Source organism: Cynocephalus volans, chromosome 18 (genome assembly GCF_027409185.1).
Source record: "Cynocephalus volans isolate mCynVol1 chromosome 18, mCynVol1.pri, whole genome shotgun sequence".
Taxonomy (NCBI): Eukaryota; Metazoa; Chordata; class Mammalia; order Dermoptera; family Cynocephalidae; genus Cynocephalus; species Cynocephalus volans.
The window spans coordinates 3228243-3246863 of NC_084477.1; the positions used below are offsets into that span (position 1 = coordinate 3228243).

An 18621-nucleotide genomic window follows, 5' to 3' on the forward strand; every position below is an offset into this window, starting at 1 on the left:
TGTGACATCGCAAAGAGGAGAATTGGGTCAATGCCATTTAAATAGTTTTGCAATGTGAGTGTAGAAACTCTGGGTTATTGGAGGATACCTTTGTAGATGGCCTTAAAGTAGAAGACTTATTAAAACCATTTTATTTGTAGGAACTTGAGAGATTTTTATTCTATGCCTTATAGATCAAATGGTCGTGGCATGGGGTGGAGACAATTGCTAAGGGCTTATTGGGGTCAACCACAAGGAACTCTAGAAATTTTCTATGTGCTTCCTCCAAAGAACCACTGTTTGGTATCCAAGTCTCGGTTAGACCATGTTAAATGGAGTCAGTAGACCATTTAAGCTTTTATGTACTTGAACCAAGAAACTGAATTACTATTTTACTAGGAGTTCCTGACGTGGGGCTACTTGCCTGAGGGTTTCTCTTCCCTGCTGTCTTTTGGCACTTTTTTTCATTTCTGCACACATCCATGACTTAGGATTGCCAATAAGGACTGACAGTTCATGAAAGATAGCCGCTGAAATAACCAATCATCCTTGTGCAAGGTTCACTGTTCACATACCAAATTCTCCTAATAGGATTACTGTTTTCCTTCAAATAATGTTTTTATTGACTAGAGTTTTAATCTAGCTTCAGCGCTGGCTGTTCAAGACTGTCCTGAATTAACTGTTTTTAAGGGAGAAAGTCCACTGACAATTTTATTTTCATTTTATGTATTCTCTTTAAAAAGCCATATGAGCATATATTTAAATCTTTCTTAAACTATTTACAGTTTTTAGATTGCAGCCTATATACAAATTTCTCCTATCAAGTCTCTTCCATTTCATGGTGGTTTTATCAGCTAACTAATTCCATTGCTGATTTCTCACCAACGTTGGTAAACATTTTCAGAATTTAAATTTACCTACAGTAATTCATAGACACTCTAACTTGTTTATTTTTTTAATAACCAGAGTCTGCAATGCCTTGGTGTATGCAAAAGCAAATAGGAGAGGTTCATCTCCCTAGCTGGGTCAACTTTAATGTCACTGGTTCAATCCTCAAAGTGAGTCAGGTTTCTTACCTGCGGTCCATGGATGAGCTCCAGAAGTCAGTAGATAAATATCCTAAAATTCAGTATGAATGTTTCCTATGTGAGTGCATGTAGATTTTCACATAGCATTTCCCAAAAAAAGTTGCATGGTATAGTCGGTAGGTATAATATAGTGGGCCCTGCAGTGAGACTGCCTGGATTTTTATGCTGATGGGGTTTTGAACATGCTTCTCCCCAAATATGGCTCCTTGGTATACTGAATATGTTGAGTTGAAGGAATTTGAGAAATGGAAGGTTCTGGAAGAACTCTCTAACCTTCCCCAGAATCAGGTCATGAGACCCTCATATGAGAGATGCCCTCCCAAACCCAGAGGAAAGCAGCATCCTTATCTCTGAAGATGGAGAATCACTTAGAGGAATCTCAATGAACAGGACTAGTTAAGTTTCCCCAGTTTACTATCCTTACCTTCTACCTCTTTGTCTTATACATTCTTCCACGATGTTCCACTTTTCATCAAACAGTATAAAATCACTCAGGTTTAACCATTTTTTTTTAGGTCTTCTTTTCTTTATGAAGGCTCCTGTGTCATGTCAAACTTCTGTTAAATACATTTGTAACCTTTTCTCTTGCTAATCTGTCTTTTGTTACAGAGCCCCAGCTGAGAACCTAGAAAGCTAGATAAAAAGATTATTTTTCCTTCCCTGTGATCCCAACCCACTGCTTAGCTGTGTGACTTCACACAAATGACTTAACCTCTCTTTGCTTCAATGTTCTCAAAATTGCAGAAACAATCTTACAGGGTTGCTGCGAGGATTAAATGAGAAAATTTTATGAGCATGTGAAGCCCTTATGGGACTGGTGTTATCACAATGGCAGGCACTTAATAAGCCCTCACTAAATGCTGATAATCACATCATATTCTCAAGGGAGTCTGTAAGCACAAGGAAGTTGAGACACCAACTTCAGATATTTTTAGAGTTGTGCTTTAAAGAAAAAAATCAGTCCCTAAGTTGGGAAATCACACTCAAGCCTAATTCTAACAGAAATATTCATGAGTGAACATAGAGATATATATTCATAATGAGGCAGAAAGCCCTCGTTAAATAGCTCTGAAAATGTGGGAGGCCCATTTCTGTTCTTCTTCCACGGGTCCCACGTTAGCCCCCTAATGAATACTTTCAATCTGCTTCTGGCTGCTGAACCATCCAAGCTTGCTTTGAAACCCTGAAATAAATTTCAGGGTGATATCCTAAATTGCAACTCCACAGTTGTGAATTTTTTTTTTTTTTAAATCATTTTTCTTTTTCAGTTAGCACGTTAGTCAAAAGTTCCAAAAGCAACGAGATTCAGCATCTTTTAATGAAAGATAAAACAACAATATAAACATACACAAATTTACAGAGAAGGGATCCACTTTCATACATTTGGAGTAAAAGGTGTTTCGTATTTAAATATGGTATAAAAATAAATGCGAGAAACATTAACCGAGAATGTACAGACAACAAAGACATGAGTTTGTTTCTGACTGTGAAGACGCAGGCGAGATGAAACGTTCTGTGCTGATTTATTGTGTAATAATGTGAAGCCATATGTATACTTATTGATATATACTTTTTTTTTTTTCTTTTGCAATTCTTCCAGTTTGTGACTGACTGAATTTTCAGTGAATTGTGTGTCTCGGAGAAGCTTCAAGAGAAACAGACATTGGGGGAAAAAAGGTGTTCCCGCACTTGAACTTGTTAAAAGGAAAAGACACAGATCCAGCTTAGGAGAAGGAAAGCAGACAACAGTTTGCAATGGAGGCATTGAGACAGGAAAGAGTCCCATGGAGATGGCAATGCCTTACTGTACACACAAAAATAACAATTCAGGTCCTTGGCTCATGCAACAACTTGGTCTAAGGTCCTCTGCTCCAGGTAACAAGAACGAGCTACAAAGTATGTGCAATGATTCCAGTCTGCTTCCATGCTACAAGATAATCCTCTTAGTAAGACTGAACAAGGCTTGTTAACCTCTTTGACGTGAGAGATTTCCCCTGAGAAAAAATACAGAACAAGAAAGAAAGAAAGAAAAGAAAGTATGATCACTGCAAACCTGCTTACTAGCAACATCTATCGATTGCAGCTGATTTTTATGCAAGGGTCAAAACTGAACCCTTTAAGTGCATCTTAGTCCCAACTCCGCCCCCCGTCCACTGACACATCAGACAAAAGGATCCTCCCCCTCTCTTCCACCCCCAACCCTTCCCACCCACTTCTTCACCGCTGCAAACAGACTGATGGTTTCACAGCACAGATTAGCAAATCATAAAACATGTCCATAAACGTTCCATCGAGGCTTAGCAACGAGGCAACACCCAGGTTCCCAACTGGTTATAAACACGTTACAACAAATCTGAGTAAGCTTCCCTGAAAGAAAACAATGTGAATGCATTCTGGTTCAATGGCTAAAATTAGCGTTGCATTTATAAATATCTAGAAATGCAGAGGTATGATTTAATAAATAAAATGCATTTTGGAGGTGTGATTGGTGGAAACTCAAGATTGAGTCTGTCCTATATAGTCATGGAGAAAAAGGTGCCAAGTATAATCTATTTGCTCCCTATTTCAAACTTTCAACGTCTTTCTGTCTTTCCCACTGGACTTCCTCCAACTCCAACCCCAGAAAAATCTGATATATTCTGATTCTACATATTGTGCTGATACATAGAGTACATATTCAGTTTTTTTGTTTTTTGCAAATCTTGAAAGCGAACACTGTTCCTGTTAATTACAAATACTCTAGAGAGAAGAGAAATTTGACATTTTTGATCAGAATGCAGATTGTTGATTGGTGGTTTTTGCTTCGTCTCTCATTTTATGTGTTCTTGTATAAAAATAGGTGGTCAACAGGTTTAATGGATATTTTTTTACTTAGAAGATAAAATAATAAGGGGAGATCAAAAGATTTTTTCAGAAATATATTTTAATATTAACTTAGAGTCATAACAATAATCTCGATACCTAATGTAGGTCAGAGTCTGATAAAGGCGTGGGTGGTGTTGGGAGAGAAAGCATCACTCATGGCCACTACTTGGTCCATTTGGGATGCTACAAGACAAAAAACCAGAGATTGGGTGGCTTGTATACAACAGCGACTTATCTCTTACAGCTCTGGAGTTTGGAAAGCCCAAGATGAAGACAGCTGCATGTGTGTATTGAGGGCCATCTGTCTTCCTTGTTTGTAGATGGTGCATTCTCAGTGTGTCTTCACATAGTGGAAGGGATGAAAAAGTGCCCCAGGGCCTATTTTATAAGGACACTAATCCCATTCGTGAGGACTGTCACTATCTAATCACTTCCCAAAGGCCCCACCTTCTAACACCATCACCTTGGGGGTCAGGTTTTAACATACCAATTTTGGGGGGGACACAAACATTCAGACCATGGCAAGCACATTTTAAGAAAAGAACAATATGTTTGAGAAATGATTGATAATTCCCTAATCAAGTTTTCTTTATCCTTATCAGCCTTTTTGATGACTTGAACAGCAGCAATAAAAACAAGCAACGTTTTCTCTTCATTGGAGAAAAGAGTTCACGACATAGCGTTCAGCAACTGGTAGTAGATGCCAGAGCTTATCAAAGGCATTTCCCACAAGCTATACTTCAATCACTTTACAAGAGAAACAATTATAAAGTAAAAAGCGGTTTGTTAATAAGTGATCTTACTTTGTAAATAAAACCTGCACTCCCTGACTGCTATGGTCTGAATGTTTGTGTCTCTCCAAAGTTCCTATGTTGAAAACTTAATCACCAATGTCATGATATTAGAAGGTGGGGCTTTTTGGAAGATTATTAGTTATGAGGGTGGAGACTTCATGTAGGAGATTAGTGCCCTTATAAAAGAGACCCAAGAGAGCTTGTTTGCCACTTCCACCATGTGAGGACACAATGAGAAGGCGCCATCTGTGGACCTAGAAGGTCGTCATCACGCATCGAATCTACCAGTGTCTTGATCTTAGACTTCCCAGCAACCGGAACTGTGAGAAATAAATTTCTGCTGCTTACAAGCCACTCAGTTTGTGGTGTTCTGTTATAGCAGCCCGAATGAACTGAGACACTGCCCTCAATTTTGTGCCTGTTATCTGATCCATAAAATGAAGGTAATAGCAGTAACCCCTTTAAAAGCTTGTTCTGAAGGCTGATACAAGTGAAGTGCTTAAAACTATTCTTAGGACACTGTGTGTACTGAGTTTATAGTGGCTATAACCTTATTATATTTCTGTTATTATTATTAATACTATCATTATATGCTCTGTTCGTCAGGACACCGAGACCCAAAGTCACTATTCCGATTCTGAGAAGGGCAGAAAATTGCTAATGAATCGAAAGCTAAAATTGTACTGCTTTTCCACTCCAAACCTGGGCAATAAGTTAATCAAATGATATTGTAATCAGAAAGGATTTTTCCATACTTAAAGACTCTACTATTTCCTATATTTATTACAGTAGTCTCTGTGCTATTAACATAAATGCATAGATGTGTGCATATATATATTTATTTATTCTTAAACTGAATAATTTACCTTGAAAAAGTGCTTACTCTTTCTAATGCCACTTGTGGAATGCAGGAAGTACCTACTGGTTGATGTACAAGAGTGAATTCTTAGCTAGTAGAAGAGGAAGGTAAAGATGCTAACATAAAACTGTTTCTCTTAAAACTGCAGATTATGTGATTTGGTTCAAAATTCTGGGAAGAAGAAAGGGAAGGCGGGAGATCAGGAGAGGCTGGTTAACGAACACAAAAGTACGGCTGCATCAGAAAAATAAGTTCTATTGGTGTATAGCAGTGCTGGGCATCTATTTTAACAATAATTTATGGGGTGTTGTCAAATGGCTAAAAGAGAGGAGCTTAAATGTTATCACAAAGAAATGATAAACCTGCAATGATGATTTTGCTAACTATCCTGATTTGATCACTACACATTGTATAAATGTATTGAACTACAACTCTGCACCCCACAAATATGCACAATCAATACATTTCAATTAAATAACAAAAAGAAATGGAAAGTCATTGGAAACTCAGATACAGTCTTTTTTTTACCTGGACTGTGGAAACTACTGTCATCTTTATACTTTTAAATTAAAAATATGGTTCTCTTTCTATTTTTTAAAAATTTGTTTTGTCTTTTCAAATGTACTCAGATCTTCAAGGCTACTAGTACTTGTTCTGGTGTGGACTTTATTAAAAATGGGGTGTGGTACAAGTTTAGCTTGACAAGCTCTTGTCCCAGGAAATAACTGAAAAACTTTCTTTCACAGAATCCCATAGAGAAATACAGTCCACAGTAAACTTGGGAGTTTGTGATAATAGAAAAACAATGATCAGATAATAGGAAAACCTGTATATACATCATAATACAGTCAAACAATGCAATTATTTTTGTGATACAGTCTTATCAAATATACTATAAGGATATTTGTTTTGTGAAGTTAGACAAAAAGCAAATGTGGGTACAATTAACTTAAAATAACTTAAAAAGAACTTAAGTGCTCCACTGGGGTCAAAGCAAATAGCATGAATGCCCAGTGTATCATCTAGATCTAGATGACTCAGATCTATCTGCAAACCATGTGCAAATCCTGCCTTGTTCACGTACTGGAAAGAAAAACACATAGGCAGTATTCTAGTGCACACAGAAACTATTGTGTGTACTCTATCGGCTGCTGGCTCTGTTAGAAAGCACCACATCAAAAAGAACACTGATCCCTTCTTTGTGGTAAGTACATATTGGTGCCTTATTTGCACACTGGCCACTCTGCAACATTCATTTCCAGAGTAGTTCCTTGGAAGCTGCATGCAACCAGCCCCTTCCAATTATCTTTTCATAATTTTTCCAATTGAAGAATCTGAGAAAATTTTTACAGCTAAGGGCTAAAAACCCTTACCAATAGCATTTTCTTAACCAAATTGCTTACAATAATCCAATAATTCTGTGTGAATCATACTTATTTTTAACCACATGACTACATATGTATGTGTTATGTGATTTAATCCCTTCCTGTCAGATTCTAAAGGAAATAGCTGATAGTAAAAACAGAAGTTTATAGAAAAAGATAAATACAGACACTCAGAACCAAACAAAAAGTCAAGATCCTGTGAGATTTTGTAATATCTAGTGAAGGGGGCGGGGCGGAAAGAACACGATCAGTTTCAGGACAAAATAAGCCTGAGACATTAGCTCATACCCAAGTGAGAGCCAGGTGCCGTCCTAGTCTATAAAACAATAACCATGTAAACAAAGACAGCTCCTGGGCTCATAACAAAACCTCACCTCCATCAGAACATTCCTCTCTCTCCAAAACCCTTTGTGGAGATTTTGCTATAATTAGAGAGGAAAAACAAAACCAAACAAAACCCCAAACAAAAATGACCACCTACATGTTTGTTTGTAAGTTTTCCTGTGAAATATCAATAGTTATGAATTTTACCGGATTTAAAGAATCATTTTTAAATGATTTAAAAATAGCAACAGAAAGTTGACAGTCAGGGGCCCTGAGCTAGTAGACATGGGCACAAAAGCCAAACTCTCTTGGCTATAGCCCATGAGCCTGGGGCAACAAGGGCACGAAAGCAGCGTCCCACATTCTGCTCTGGCAGACCAGAGCAAGTGGAGATGGGCTGCACTTGCTTGGGTGACTAAGCCCACTTGTTTTATTACTGTCATAAAAACACATGGCAGTCTTCAGGACACTGAGCAGACTGAGCAGTAATAAAGGGGTAGATATTTAGAAGATAGCCAGGAAACCTTACAGAGGAGATTTAGAGGGTTATCAGCATCTTTTAGATTTTTTTTTTTTTAACTTAACCTCTTAACTCTTGCTACTCTCTTATAATTCCTACTTGCTGGGCTCCTGCCATCACCTCCGAGTCTCTCCCATATGTCACTGTAGACTCAGCAGTACATTCTAGAATGCCTCACAAGCTGCTGAGGCCTTGGTGAGGGACTGGGAATAAGAAAGAGAAAATCCTGTTCCTGCCCTTCCACTGGTTTATGTGACCCATTGTCTGACCAGATGCCCAGCGCTACAGCCATGTAAGAAAAGAGCTGATCATTTGGTGGCACTGAGATGCTGCCGGACCAGAGACAGGAGATGCTCTCATGAGAGGCTGAACTGAAAGATGTTTCTGTTTGTTCTTTTACTCTCATGTTGAAAATGCCCTTCTCATTTCATTTATAAACACAAATGCCTTTGCCTGGATTTCACACTCCTTCATTACCTGGCTGCTCTGGCCTTTCAAACTGCTACTGAGATGCCACAAAGTGGTTCTTTGGCTGGCCTCTGTACCTGGTACTCTCTCGGCAAGGGACAGCTGTCTGTGCATATACCTGTTCAGATCCTACCCACTCTTAAAGGATGAACTGCTTACCCCTGTCCTTGCTGAAGCCATCTGACTGCCCCCAAACTCTGCTGTTTCCCTCTCTGGATTCTTCTTGCCCATGAAACCTGCACTAGTGCATTTATGTACCATCTTGTGTTATTTTAAGTCACCATAACTGGTGAAGCAATTGAGAGCTAGTAAACAACATTAATATCATAGGAGTCAATGAATGAGTACTGGATTGTCTGCCTGATTGACTCCTTGGCTGGAAATCTCATTTAAGAATAAACTTCTAGATACCAGGGCTACGAGATTCAAACGTCTTGGGATAAGTAACTTTGAACTTGGGGGAGGAGAGAAATGGTAGGATGAGGGATGAGGGACACTCACTGGTGTCACGCTATATGTTAACCAATTGACTAACAGAATCTGGACCTTTTCAACCAGGAATTGAAGCTAGCTAGGTGTTAAGAAAGTGCTTCACTGGCTTAAATAAAACCAATTCTCCTAAGTAAACTTGCAAGTGAGTTCACTGCAACATTGTGAATTATTTTAACAAAAGTGTGGAGAGTGTACAAGTTCTTAGAGTGTCACAGAAAAGCTCAAATTCTCGAGATTTAAGAGAAAAAAAAAAGGACTCTGAAGCTAGTTTTGGAGATGGTATCCTTAATGCTGAACAGAAAGGAATTCTAGTATTACATACTAAAGAGATAGCTCGTGAACACATGTACATTTAAGCACCGATCCACAAGTGGACTGAGAAAGAACAGGCAAAGCCAAATACTTTCATTTCCTTAGTGAAAAATATTTTCTCATAATAAGAGTAGTATATGTCCATTAGAGAATATGAGGACAACATAGAAAAATATAAAAAAGAAATAGATATTACCTAAAATAAAATTATTCATATACTAATATGCCCTACTTCTTTATAGAAAAATACATGGTTTTTTGAATTTTATTTTTTTTTACAAAACTGATATTATACTGTGCATAGTATTATGGCTTATTATGAGTAGTATTTATTTTAAAATGATTATATTTTGATCAATTACCCACGTTACATGTTTCTTATAAAATCATATTGTTTACCTAACTCAATGCATGAGTTTGTAAGGAAATCAGTTTAGAGGAAAGCAACAAACATTTAGAAAAAATTAAGAAGTATTTAAAATATCAGAAAATGCCAGAGTGCATTGCACAGAATAAGAGAATGTACTGTTTGTGAAATGCTGTTTTAGTTCTATACACATAAATGTTGACAAGTACAGTTGACGCAGTAACTGTACAGGTGCACGAACACACACAAGCATGTATGTATAATGTTTTAGTCAAATGTGTCAAACGGGTGGCATCAAAAGATATAAAAGCCACTGCTCTAAAATCTGATTTTTAATATCTGCATAATGTCACATCAGAAGATATGCCTTGGTGTGTTTAAGAAATTCACAGCTGTACTACATTCAGATTGTGTTTTACATTTGGCAATTATATGATACAATGAATATTCTTGTATGTGTTGGGGACATCTGGGTTTTCTCAGGATCAAACTTCTAAAAGTTGAATTACTGATTCAAAGTGAGAGAAGATTTCTGAGGCTTTGGCATATTCTGTCAAGTTCTATTCCAGCAAAGTGATAACAATTTATACTCCTATAAACAATATGTGAGATCACATAATTTCTTATCCCTTTTCTAACACTAGATATTATCATTTAAAAAAACTAATTTCTTTGGAGGAAAAGGTTAGTATTTTTAAAAAAATTTTATTGGTTGTGCACATTCATGGGATACAAAGCTGACCATCACCCCTTGTGCCCAAGAAGTGATGGCCAGATCAATACTGGCAGCATGCCCATTACCCCAAATTGTGATTATTCCCGTGTCCCCTACTTCCCCTGACTTCCCCTGCTGCAACCCTAGGTGTGCTCGCTCCCTCTGCAAGTCCAATGCCCCACTGTGGTCTTTCTTTCCTTCCTTCTTTCTCTCTTGGCTCCCACTCATGAGTGAGCACATGTGGTATTTTTCCATCTGTGCCTGGCTTATTTCACTCATCAAAAGTTTCTCCATGCTCATCCATGTTGCTGCGATGGTAGAATTTGGAAAAGGTTATTTTGTTGCTTTCTGAATTATACTTGGCTATTAATAACAATAGATTTTCTTTTTGCTTTCTAATACATTTATCAACTATTTCTATTTCTTCTGTTAAAAGTGCCTACTGCTCATTTTTATAATTGTGTATTGCTCTTCTGATTATTCATTTGCAAAGAACTCCCTTTACAAACTGTATTAGATCTTTGTCTATCACAGACATGCTCATTTATTCATTTTTTTAAAAAGGGTTCACCACAATTGAGGAGAGGAGCTTGCTTTAAGCAAAGTCTGTTGGGCTGACTGAGGCATGTAGCAGTCTTTTATCTCTCTGCATCTCTGTGTATGAGACTGAGAAGCATGCACTTCATAACTAAATAAACAACTATCCTCAAGTTGTGCAATTAGAGTAGTGGAATTCTGTCTTCGTTCTTGTTCTTTATTGCATTTCAAATACTAATTTGAATGATTAAACTGACAGAATTCTGATAAAATGCATGCATGATGCAAATTTGGCAATCTTGGTTAAAAGACTGGGTAGCAAAGAGATACCCCAAAAATTTATGCAAAGCTATAAAAATGAGCTATAACTCACAAGATAAAAATTAGTGGAAAGGAAGGTAAAGAACTGAATCTACACTAAAATGAATAAACAAGCAGTAAACAAAAACCTAGAAACAAAAGACAAGATTGGGAAGATGTAAGCTCAGCCCATGAGAAAAAAAACGTTATTATTTTTTAAAAATTTTATTTTAAGCCCCAAATGATTCTACAATTTGCTATGGTTGGGGTGGGAGCTGGGGTGGGCAAGCTAATGCAATTTTCAGGCTAGATGTTCAAAGTTATAGACAAAGCCAGAGAGGTGATAGTCCCACCCTATGCAGGTTGGCCCATATCTCGAGTATTGTGTTCAATTATGTTTTAGGAGGAGTACTGATGAACTGGAGCAAATGTAGGAGGTAAGCAATTAAGATGGTGAAAGAACAGGAAATTATTAAATGAGAAAATATTAGAAGCCCACTTTCCCAATGCAAGTCTCACTTACTTAATGTGATAGCACTTTTTAAGGCATCTTTACTTTATCAAGTCTTTTTAAGTGTTCAGCTGTTTTCATAGGAATATCTTTTTCTTTCATACTCAATTTCAATAGTTTACATAATATTTAAATACATTATGTAAATGCATAAATTCAATTATAAACAGCTAAAGGAGCAAACACAATTGACTCTTCATGCCATACAATGTAATTCCATTGGTGGCTGCAAGAATGTGGGTACGTAACTAGAGGGTAGCCTCTCAGCTGTGACATCAGATGTGGCCTTGACATCCATCAGTGCAGAAAGTGGAGAACCTTGGTTACTGTAGGGCAGTGGTTTTCAAAGTGTGTTCTTAAAACCAACAACATCAGCACCACTGAGAATTGGTTAGAAATGAAAATTCTTGGCTTCTGCCAGAAAATGACTTAATTAGACTCTCTGGGAGGTGGGGTCCAGCAATCTCTGTTACAATGAGTGCTCCAGATGCAAGCCACTGATGTTTGGTAAAGAGAAGTCTGTTAGGAATGCTTCTGCTTAGGTCATGATCCTTAAGCTGTATCGTTCTGAAATGCTTGCAACCAGTGCAGATCAGAGAGATCTAGCTCAGTTTATCTGGGGTGAGGTTGCAGAATCTGCACTTTCCAAGCCCCTGGTGATTTTGATTTTGAGATATGGGTAGTTGGACAACACTCAGAAAAATAGTGAACTAGAGATTTTTAACTAAGGGAAATAGAAACAAAACTTGAGGGGAGTTGATGTAAAACACACCTTTAAGTAATTCATCAGTTGTCATTTACAGGAAGTTTTATTATTCTGCCCGGCTCCGGGAAATAGAACTAGATCAACATTTGGAAGTTACAGAAAAGTATATTATGAAAATAGAGAAGGGATTTCTAAAGCATGGAATAGACTTCCTCTGCCATCTAAGGGTACTATGTCTCTAAAACTTCTGAGCTGGCAAATGTGGGATTGTCACTGAGCCTATAGAGAAACAGACAATGAGCTGGGGACTGGACCTGGCAGAAGAGAGGCCTCTAAATCCTTTTGAGATTCTGAGATGCCAAAAACTTCATCATCCCCAATATCTTCCCAGAAAAGTACCTTGAAGACTTAAAGTTTAAAATCGGAAAGGAGAAAGGTCCCCAATAATTGTTTCTTTCTAGTATTAGGAATATGTTCTTGCAAGATATTAATACGTATATTTCAAGTGAATACTCTTGCTAATGAGTTTTTGTTACTCACCTTTGTAGTAACTGAGTCCTGTCTCTCAGGTATTTATTATTATTATTATTATTATTATTATTATTATTATTATTATTATTATTTTATTGCTGATGGAATAGATGAAAAGAAAGATCTCTGATACCAAAATAAGATCTGCATAACTTGAAAAAGCAAAAACCTGACAGCTGAACTTTATTTCTTTTTTAGAAATAATACAGCAGTTTTGCAATTGTGTTTTAAATTTCCAATAAATGCCACAACCTATTTTGGTAGCTGTCCCTCTGGGTGGAAATGACAGGTATAATTAGTGTATTTAGGATTGTCCAATGTTTGCTTCTATTATTCTAAGATCCTGGACATTGAAAAACAACAGTATCGGCATCCATCAAAATGCACTGCGTGATGCAGAGAACATGGGATTTTGCCCAGTCTGGACTTGCTGTATAATATCTGCCAAAAGCACATGAAAAATGCAGCAGATATGTCTGTAGATAGACAATAAATCCATGTGTATAGATATACGCAATTTAGATAAAGGTGTCTATTATCAAGCTATTTAAAATTGCCTGTTTTAGTGTTATTGCCTCTAACAATTAGCACGAATTATGGAAAAGTAAAAATTGCATAGATGGCTTGTCACCATTATAAAAGTGGCTTTCTTTCCTGAAAAATATTTCATAAAAGAATGCTGATGAACACACATGATGTTACACGTGGCTTTCGAATGGGTGAGAGAAAATAAAAAACACATGGTTTGGTGATGATATAGGACTGCCTAGCACGTGACCTCATCACTAGAAATAATTCATGATCACTCTACTTTTAGGGGAAATTAAATCTGGATATCATAATAAGCCTAATTTTTATCAACTTAATTTTCATTCCTATTTATATAAAACAAATTTATAAAATAATACGTGAATATATTACCCTTAGGCCATTGATAAAGTTCTGTTTAACTCTATTTAATTCTATTCAATGCTGTTTAACTCAATGAGGTCACGGAGATCGAGACTGAGAGTTAACCATCTGCTGGGTACTTTGTAATGCTAAGTGCACAAGCTCACACAAACACTCCCACATCTTTCTTGACTCAGTTTCTACTTTGTACCCTCATATGAGTTTCAGGTCATATTTCAGTAATAATTCTTCAAACAGAATCAACGTGACCATGCAAAGTAATGTATTCACTGTTATATAACTCTTACGATTCCTAAGTGAGACCATTTAGAGTGTGTTTTTCTGCCATCCAGTCTTGGCTCAGAAATGTTCCAGGCTATATGTAAGTCTATCGGTGCTACAGATCTCCTGCCTTCTCCACTTCTACTATGTCACCACCCAAGTTTTCGTTGTTACCATCTAATGGGCAGGTTACTAAGTAGCCGCTGACCCTGCCAACATGAACTCCTTGGTCTAGATTCTCCTGGCTTGCCCTCTGCCCTCATCTGCCACACAGACCAATGCCCATGCGTAAATCCAGAACCCAGGCTCTGCTTGATTACCTTCCCCAGCACACTGCTCCTCCCATTGGAAACCTGCACAGGCATCCTTGCATGAATGTGTCACATCCTCAGACCCCTTTGCTGGGGCCACCTTTGCTCTCTTTCTCCTGCAGGGTCAGCTCCCCCAGCTACTTAGTGTGCAGGTCTCTTGCTCAGGCCTTCACTCTTCTCCCTGCCCACTCCACGCTGCTTCAACAAAAACCATCATGGTGCCTATTAAGGAAGCGAGGGGGAAGCTAGTTCTGTCCCCCGAACAGCTGACTTTCCTGAGAAGAGTGAACCGACTCTGGTGCATGTGTTAGTTAGTAGCATCCCAAAAGTCGTTTTTTCTTTTCACATCTGTTCTCTTACAAAGTATAAGCTTCCTCATAGCAGGGACCATGTCCTACTATCTATGTGTTCTCAGAGAACAAAGTGCTTGACCCGTAGTAGGTGCTCAGTAACTGCTTTTTGTTATATGAAAGAAGCCAGCAGTGCCTGGATATATGTGTCGTTTGGGCTCCAAATTGGTCACACACAGACTGCAGGATGGTCTCCAGCTGAAGCCTCATAACCACTAGCATAGACCCGAGACTTAATACCACTAGAACAATACTTTGGGAAATGCTATTGAAACTTCTGCCTCTGGCATATATGGCAGCCAGGGGGCTGTTTCCCACTGGGGGCTGTCTACTCAGGGGTCACACGGCATTTTGGGGAACCCCCAAAACCACTACACAATTCACAGCTTGCAGTGTGGCAACTTAAGAACTAACAATGCTACGAGGAGAAAATAAATATATGTCATCTGAACTAAATTAGGCCACATGGTCTGACGCATCTCACACCAATCGATTTACATCACGCTGCAGGGAAACTGAAATTGTTTTCTCGGGAAAGTTATCACTACAACCGGTTTCAACAGAATAAGATGGATTGTCATATCTGCCACCAACAAAATGATAAGCGAGATGGGTTTCAGGTCCATGACAGAAGAAAGAGGAAAAAGCAGCTCACCCTTGACCAGACTCACTATGTGTTTGCTGGTAATGTCTATGGTAGGGGATCCCAATGACCAGTTTATACATTATTTTTACCTAAGGTGCTGTGGGAATTTTTTAGCACAGTTTATGTATATTAATATATCCTGTAATCCCTAGTGACCAAATTCATAGCACTCAACCAGAGAAGAATATGCACAAGGTCCTCCTTGAGGTAAATCGTCAGGGGCACAGACACAAAATCAAAGCCTGCCTTCTCACAACTGGCAACGTGCTGGTATACTACGATGGAGGTAAACGGGAAGCAGACAATCTGCTTCATTACGACAGATGGTTATGTAAATCCAGCATCTTAGGAGCTCCATGGAGACCTTACTATGCTGAAACTTCACTAACGTAAACACAATCTGGAAAGTGACCTTTCCGAATTCTCTAAGATTTGCCCTTACTTTATGGTGGTGGACTCTGATAACAAGGGAAATCAAAGTAAGGACCGACAGTCTTTTTTAACCACAATGGGAATAGCTTATAATAACCTGTCACCCAGTCAAGACTTAATATGCATTGATGAATGTATGATCTAAGAACTAGTATAATGGTATATAAAGACAATGACATAAACACAGCGTATGAGTTGACCCTAGGCCACCAAGTCAACTGTCTCTAATGGTATTATTCACATGAACAAACTCAGTGGGAAGTTTATAAATTTTCTTTTTAGGCACCCCAGGATCCTTTCCAACATAGCTTATCTACTCCATTGTGTCTGTAAATCCAAACAACAAAGTCCAGAGGCCTTGATCCTAAGCAGACCTAAGGCCCAGCACAGATGTGCCAAGAGTGGGCGTCCCAGGGGACTGCACAAATAGACTGGACACTGCACTGCTCTGCTCCTAGCATGACTCAATGGCTAGTCTGGGGCTGCATTTCTCAAACCTGGCATTTGTATTATTCTTAGGGTTACACTGGGTAGAGAGGGTGGCCCCCAGTTTACAATCTTGGTGGTTAAGTGTTTGGAGAAAATTTCATACTAGATTTTATGTTTAATGAAAACCAAGTTAAAAATCATTTGATTTTCAACCAGGGACTGGAAACAATCCCTAGAATCTTGCACAGTGTCTTAAAAAACAATGTAAGCCCAGCAGAAAGTGACTACAATTCTTCACCAAGGACCAACTGGTAGGAGAGGTCTGTCATTAATGTTTAATACAAATGGTTTTGGAAATCAGGAATGCAATTTCTCATTCCTGGGTTTCAGAATAAGTAATTTTTCTCTCGAGTGCTCTTGCATTTAGGGAAAAAGTAAAGATTAGAGAGAGAGGGCTGAGCCCGTGGCGCACTCGGTAGCGTGCTGCGCTAGCAGCGCGGCGACGCTCCCGCCGCCGCGGGTTCGGATCCTATATAAGAATGACCGGTGCACTCCCTGGCTGAGCGCCGGTCACGAAAAAAGGAGAAAAAAAAAAAAAAAAAGATAAGAGAGAGAAAAACAGGTAAATAAAGAAAGACCTCTTCCCTTATAAATTTGCATCCCATTCAATTGTTTATGAATATATTATGAGAAGAAAATCAATACTTAACTCGAAGGATGTTTAGCACACTTTGATCTGTAATAGCAATAAATACAAAAACAAGGAACCACCTAAATGTGCATTAATAGAGAACTAGAAAAATAGATTACAAGTATATCCATTCAAAGGAGTTTTGCATGGTTAAAAAGTAGAATCATGTGGAAGAATATGAAACAATCAGGAAGATATTTATAATGCATTTTAAATAAATGAAACATGTTCCAAAAGCATATAAATACAATCCCATTTCTTGAATATTTATATGTATATATTTGTGCAAAGTGCTACCTGGAGCTATGTCTGGGTAGAGAGGTTATACATGAAGAATCTGGAGTTCAGCAGGGTTTAAGTGATTTCTAAAAATTCCCATGGCAAGAAGGTAGGACTAGCTTTCAAACCCAAATATAAACACATCAAACTCCCAGACCTAGCCTCTTTTTACCACATTTTACTGATTACATAAAATCTGCGCAAGGTTGTATTAACTAGCAATTCCATAACGGGCTCGGAAAAACAATTTAATTTAATTTAACCACAAAGAACATTCTAAAAGGGCCAAGTACTGTATGCTTCTCATTTTTAATTCTTCACACTAGTTCCAGGATTTATATTTACATTTGTTCCATCAATATGTGGAGTATTGAGTTGCAGAGTTACGTACGGATTTGGTTCCAAAAGATCAACTGATTTTAGAGCCCACCCACTCCTTCTGTCAAAGTTCTCACGTGGAGTCTGCACACCTTCTCCTGGTAATTTGTGGCAGGCTGCAGAGCAGAACTGGAATGTTCAGGGCACTAGCATGAGTACAGCAGGCAGAGGAGATGGAACAGTCATTCTTTTCTGTTGATTCTTTTAAAGGCCCTGCAGAGACTGTTCATTGAGAGGGTAAAAATATTCCCCCAAACAGGGTGAATTTCTGGGAGTTCATTAACATTCTCTACTATTCATTCCTACTTTTTTACTTTTCTAGCCCAGATGATTTAATTTCTACTTCACACAAACTAAGGCGGGGAGATGAATCAGAGAGTTGGCACTAGATTTTTGAATCTTGACTGAAAGTGTAGCTGATTAATCCTCCTACCGTGTATTCCCCTTACTTCCTATCTTTTGGGTTTGTGTGGCAGACAGACGCTATGATATTTTAATGGCTGGAGAAACGGTGTCAGATTTGATGATGGTGATGGAGGAACAAAAGAGTTTTTACAATTAGTACAGCATATGGACTTTGTCCAAAGAAAATGACGTAAACTTCATAAGAAAAGCATTCAAAGGCATGAGAAGACACAGTTACCTTTGAAAGACCAACCTTAAGAGACTTTTCTGACAGCAAGGATAGTAAATAAAAGAAGAAATCACAAGAAATGAGATTTCTGCAGACAACAAGCCAAGGTGAAGGCCTTACACAAATGTGACTTATTCTCCTTCTACTCATTTTGGATGTAATGGAAAGAATAAGATTAATCTACAAAGGGTAGTGAATTTAAAGCAAAAAATTTTGCATCCGGTCCTGGCTGAGTGATATTGGTGACATGACCTGACCTCACTATTCCTACATTTGTTGAGAAAGGGACAGGGTACCTACTGGACTGCCTCCTAGGCTTGCTCTGCAGCTAAACAACATCGAAAAGACAAAACAAACGAAAACGAATGGATGTCCTTGGAAGACTGAAACTGCTACACAGCCCTTAGCTATTTATTAGAATTATCCTCTAAAGTGCTGGCAAGAGTTTGCTGGTCTGGGTAACTAACAGGTGCCCCAATGGTATTGGGAAAAGGTGACTAGCAAAACAGTTTTGACTCTGGGATGAAATAAAAACAGTCATGCCA

General features: G+C 38.3%; 1 protein-coding gene across 3 annotated transcripts in view; it reads right to left on the minus strand.

The window, feature by feature from the left end:
* Positions 1 to 2367: 2367 nt before the first annotated feature.
* Positions 2368 to 18621, minus strand: part of RGS7 (regulator of G protein signaling 7) — a 470656-nt gene continuing 454402 nt past the window's right edge. For all 3 annotated transcript variants that reach the window (XM_063082919.1, XM_063082918.1, XM_063082916.1), the window contains one exon: positions 2368 to 3061. In XM_063082919.1, the coding sequence (XP_062938989.1) occupies positions 3011 to 3061 (51 nt within the window). In that variant the 3' untranslated portion in view covers positions 2368 to 3010. The remainder of the gene's footprint in view (positions 3062 to 18621) is intronic.